At 48.2% G+C, this 5628-nt stretch overlaps 1 protein-coding gene and 1 pseudogene across 1 annotated transcript; one reads left to right on the forward strand and one right to left on the reverse strand.

Annotated features, from left to right (window-relative positions):
- Window positions 1-333: 333 nt before the first annotated feature.
- LOC130294513 (heat shock protein 30C-like) lies at window positions 334-2777 on the reverse strand (annotated as a pseudogene).
- Window positions 2778-2993: 216 nt separating this feature from the next.
- On the forward strand, window positions 2994-4341 carry LOC130294511 (heat shock protein 30C-like). Its single transcript, XM_056544429.1, has one exon. The coding sequence runs from the start codon at window positions 3538-3540 to the stop codon at window positions 4327-4329; it is 792 nt and encodes a 263-aa protein (XP_056400404.1). The 5' UTR covers window positions 2994-3537; the 3' UTR covers window positions 4330-4341.
- Window positions 4342-5628: the final 1287 nt, after the last annotated feature.

Genomic DNA, 5628 nt, shown 5'->3' on the forward strand with positions numbered 1-5628 from the left:
GTTTTGAATGAAAGCAGCCATGTCTTTTTTAATTCTGAATAACACATTGTAAACCTTTGGCTGAGAGATAGTTGCAATATTAATACTGTAGTCACCTAATTTTCCAAGAAACCGAACTGAGAAAAAAACATGGTGTGGAAAACATTATATTTTTAAACATTGTTTTTGCTATTTAACCTTATTATTATTAAAAAAAAGCATACACAGAAAATAAGGTATATAATATAGTTTATTGTAAACAATTTAATACTGAAAAAGATATATTAAACTTATTCATAAAAAATGTATAAACTTTACTATAAACATCTCAAAAGACTTATATTATAAGGGAAGTACAAGGAGGAGTCCAGTAACTTGGTGAAGGACACTATTATGTCCATGAATATGTGGTAGCTCTTGGGGGGTGTATGGTAGGGATGGTATGATGTTGGTATATGAGGGGTTAATATTAACCCAGTCACTCGTGACGCCAGGGTGAGGGCTGGTATGCTGAATTTATGTTCCGGCCTATCGCCGCCCTTCCCAGAAGCGATAGGTGCAATGAAATGACTGAAGGTCCACAAGTAGATTTAACTTGAACTTGAATAACTTTACTGCAGTGCTTGCAATATCTAATACGTAGTAACAGTCTCATATAACAGTTCTTAGGTTGCTTAGCGACTGGCAGAAGTTGCGGACCTTGCATGAAACTTATAGTCTCTGAATTTAGGGAATGATGTGCAGATCCGTCCGTATTTAGGGGAAATATTGGGTCCGGTGATACTGCAGAGTGCTTAGGGGATGACACACTCTATAATTTAGATCATTCAGCTGTTGCCGCAAGGCTCAGGCCTAACTCACTGCGATTACTGAGATATAGGTCTTCTCTCATCCAGAGCCAGGAGAAAGAGAGCGATACGATGGCCGCCGCTCCCTTATATGGGCAGGGGGCGTGGCGATTTTGATTGGTCCGAACATCTACCATTCACTTTACATGGTATTATGGGATTGCTTAACATCACAGGATCTATATACATTGCAAAATCCAAAATGAGGCTAGAGATACCAAAGTGAGGCCTGGAACGCATCCAGAATGAGGCTTGGAGCACATCACATGACCCGAAGGCCCTGCGACACCATGGAAACCAGTAATTAACCATTTATATACACAAATAATACTATTTACGTTATTCTATGAATAAATTAGGAATCTATACACTATAATAGAGGCAACTAGGGGCGGACTGACTAACAGATATTACTGAGTCCTAGGGACTCTGGCTACGGGGACCCATAGATAAATAAGTACCGAATGAAATGCGGTACTGGGATACCACAAATAAGTCATAGTCCATCATCTTCACAGGTAGAACTTAGACCTTCCTCGTGTTCTCCATGAGGTTGGCTGTTTCGGATCTCCGAGGGTTCTGTTGTCCATGAGGTTGGCTGTTCTGGATCTCCGGGGGGTTCTGTTCCCCATTATATTCACTGTTCTGGATCTCCGGGGGGTTCTGTTTTCCATGAGGTGGGCTGTTCTGGATCTCCAGGGGGTTCTGTTCTCCATGAGGTTGGCTGTTCTGGGTCTCTGGGGGTTCCGTTCTCCATGAGGTTGGCTGTTCTGTATCTTTGGGGTTCTGTACTCCATTACATTAGCTCTTCTCGATCTCCGGGGGGTTCTATTCTCCATGAGGTTGGCTGTTCTGGATCTCCGGGAGGTTCTGCTCTCCATTACATTAGCTGTTCTGGATCTCCGAGGGGTTCTGGTCTTCATGAGGTTGGCTGTTCTGGATCTCTGGGGGGTTCCGTTCTCCATGAGGTTGGCTGTTCTGTATCTTTGGGGTTCTGTACTCCATTACATTAGCTGTTCTGGATCTCCGGGGGGTTCTATTCTCCATGAGGTTGGCTGTTCTGGATCTCCGGGAGGTTCTGCTCTCCATTACATTAGCTGTTCTGGATCTCCGGGGGTTCTGGTCTCCATGAGGTTGGCTGTTCTGGATCTCCGGGAGGTTCTGCTCTCCATTACATTAGCTGTTCTGGATCTCCGGGGGGTTCTGTTCTCCATGAGGTTGGCTGTTCTGGAAAATCTCCGGGGGGTTCTGTTCTCCATTATGTTGGTTGTTCTGGATCTCCGGGGGGTTCTGTTGCCCCTCTACAGTGATGGGTATCGGCCTCTCTGGGGCAGGTGGCAGCGCCCCGGCGAGGACCCTGGAAGTGGAGGCGTCCATCCTTGGACAGGGAGCAGAGCAGGTCCTCAGGATTCACGTCCTCCCGGGAGCTCGGCTTCTCTCCTCCACTCTCTGTACTCATGGAAGTAGCCGCCATGCTCATCCTCCTTCTTCTTGTCACGTTTCCCGGACACAATCAGTCTCCTGCCTTCTGTCTTCACCGTCAACTCCTCAGGAGAAAAGCCCCCGATGTCCAGGGTGAGCTCATAGTTTCTCCTTCCCTTCCTTCCTCACAGAGGAGGATTCGCCCTCAGGACGTGGGGCTCAGGGCGGCTCTTCTTCTCATGTCCATGCCAGGAGCTGATATGCCTGGTTGACCTGCTGCATTCTCCTCTCCAGGTCGTTCCTCATATTCCTCATGTCGTCTTCCAGCTGCCCGAAGATGATGTGTGAGGCTGCCGGCCAGAGGGGGAGGGGAGGCTGGACACACAGAGGACTGTGCGAGGACTGGAGGAGGCTGAGAGGAGACATCTCCTGCTGCTTTCTCTTCTGCTCTGGGTTATGCTGTGGACAATGTCCCTGGTTGTCAGTGTCCTTCTCTCTGACTGCTCGGTGCTGCAGGACGTCCCGGCTCCTGTCTCTTATATATTCACTGCTGACTGTTCTGGCAGCTTCCAGACACTTCCACGTGTTCTCTGTATATGACATGTAGGGGCGGAGACTGTATGTAAACACTGAATAATACATGAGGGGCGGAGACTGTATGTAAACACTGAATAATACATGAGGGGCGGGCAGAGGCGGAGATAGAGACTTCCAGCACAGACTGGAGAGCGACACATTGGGGGGGGGGGGTGACTGCTCGAGATCGCCGGATTATTCCTCTGATTTCCTCCCAGTGATATTACATAAAATGTATCCAGAGAATGATCTTCACTGAGGACAGGAGGAACAGAAATGGTTAATAATTCTGTGTGATACATCTCTTTTTGGAAAGCTGTGTGACGTCCATACAGAAGCCATTATGGGGATTATACACAACTTCACAGAGTGTGAAGAATAGATGTGACTAGTTATAGAGCGATACAATGACTGATCCTGGGTTAATGTATTAGAAGACAGATCCGACTCCAGACTAGAATTCTCCAGTGATCTCCAGCCCATTCCTCAGCCCGGCCCATTGTCTGCTCCGGCCTCCTACAAGCTGCAGAGTCTCATGAACTCATCATTCTCTCCTCCAGAAACTTCAGGAAATATCCAGAAAGTGGATGAGTGAATATATAAGAGACAGGAGCCGGGACGTCCTGCAGCACCGAGCAGTCAGAGAGAAGACACTGACAACCAGGGACATTGTCCTCAGCATAACCCAGAGCAGAAGAGAAAGCAGCAGGAGATGTTTCCTCTCAGCCTCCTCCAGTCCTCGCACAGTCCTCTGTGTGTCCAGCCTCCCCTCCCCCTCTGGCCGGCAGCCTCACACATCATCTTCGCACAGCTGGAAGACGACATGAGGAATATGAGGAACGACCTGGAGAGGAGAATGCAGCAGGTCAACCAGGCATATCAGGTCCTGGACATGGACATGAGAAGAAGAGCCGCCCAGAGCCCACGTCCTGAGGGCGAATCCTCCTCTGTGAGGAAGGAAGGGAAGGAGAACTATGAGCTCACCCTGGACATCGGGGGCTTTTCTCCTGAGGAGCTGACGGTGAAGACAGAAGGCAGGAGACTGATTGTGTCCGGGAAACATGACAAGAAGAAGGAGGATGAGCATGGCGGCTACTTCCATGAGTACAGAGAGTGGAGGAGAGAAGCCGAGCTCCCGGAGGACGTCAATCCTGAGGACCTGCTCTGCTCCCTGTCCAAGGACGGACGCCTCCACTTCCAGGGTCCTCGCCGGGCGCTGCCACCTGCCCCAGAGAGGCCGATACCCATCACTGTAGAGGGGCAACAGAACCCCCCGGAGATCCAGAACAGCCAACATAATGGAGAACAGAACCCCCCGGAGATCCAAAACAGCCAACCTTATGGGGAACAGAACCCCCTGGAGATCCAGAACAGCCAACCTTATGGGGAACAGAACCCCCTGGAGATCCAGAACAGCCAACCTCATGGAGAACAGAACCCCCCAGAGATCCAGAACAACCAACGTAATGGAGAACAGAACCCCCCGGAGATCCAGAACAGCTAATGTGATGGGGAACAGAACCCCCCCCCCCAGAGATCCAGAACAGCCAACCTCATGAAGAACAGAACCCCCCAAAGATCCAGAACAGCCAACCTCATGGAGAACAGAACCCCCCCCCCCCCCCCCCCCCCCCGGATATCCAGAACAACCAGCCTCATGGAGAATAAAACCACCCCGAGATCCAGAACAGCCAACCTCATGGAGAACAGAACCCCCTGGAGATCCAGAACAGCCAACCTTATGGAGCACAGCACCCCCTGGAGATCCAGAACACCTAATATAATGGAGAACAGAACCTCCCGAAGAACCTATATAATGGAGAACAAAAGGAAGGTCCAAGTTCTTCATAAGAAGATGATGGACTAGGACTTATTCATGGACTCTCTTTAAAGGAAATCTGTCATCAGAATCACCCGCACTAAACCTGTTACACGGGCTTGTAGTGCGGGTGATCCTGATTAAAACGCTTCTTACCTGGTTAAAAATGGTTCAGCGGTTCTTCAGATATCTATATTTTTCTGTTATTCCCTGGCTTGGGACTCAGTGGGAGGTGTTATTATCTGGGACTCGGCCACACGTCATTATAGCTGGGCGGAGCTGCCGCCCGGCTCATGAATATTCATGAACTTATCCTCGTGGTCTAACTCCTTTTTCTAGGTCTGGTGCATGAGGATAAGTTCATGAATATTCATGAGCCGGGCGGCAGCTCCGCCCAGCTATAATGACGTGTGGCCGAGTCCCAGATAATAACACCTCCCACTGAGTCCCAAGCCAGGGAATAACAGAAAAATATAGATATCTGAAGAACCGCTGAACCATTTTTAACCAGGTAAGAAGCGTTTTAATCAGGATCACCCGCACTACAAGCCCGTGTAACAGGTTTAGTGCGGGTGATTCTGATGACAGATTTCCTTTAATGTACAACATAATATTGTCCTTTACTAAGTTACTAGGCGCCTCCTGGTACTTCCATTGTACACAGATATTGTAATTTGCCTCTTTTAATGTGTTTTCGTTTTTTTTATGGATCTGTGCAATATTATATTTTTCAATAATACTTTTTGTTTCTGTGTTTGTTTTCTGATAGACATTCAGAGATTCAAAAGTTTTAATTAAGGGTTTTTATTTGTGCCAAATTTTAATTGGGTTAATATTCCAATTGTGGTGCAGGGTGACAGTTCAGAGAGGAAACCAAGAAGTGTTTAGATCAATGGGGGAGAAGAACAATACAGGGAAGATGGTGATTTTACCTAAATCGGTACAGTTGTCCTCCTTTACATAGCCGGACCCTGGGCACCTTCC

The sequence above is a fragment of the Hyla sarda genome, chromosome 10, assembly GCF_029499605.1.
Source record: "Hyla sarda isolate aHylSar1 chromosome 10, aHylSar1.hap1, whole genome shotgun sequence".
Classification (NCBI taxonomy): Eukaryota; Metazoa; Chordata; class Amphibia; order Anura; family Hylidae; genus Hyla; species Hyla sarda.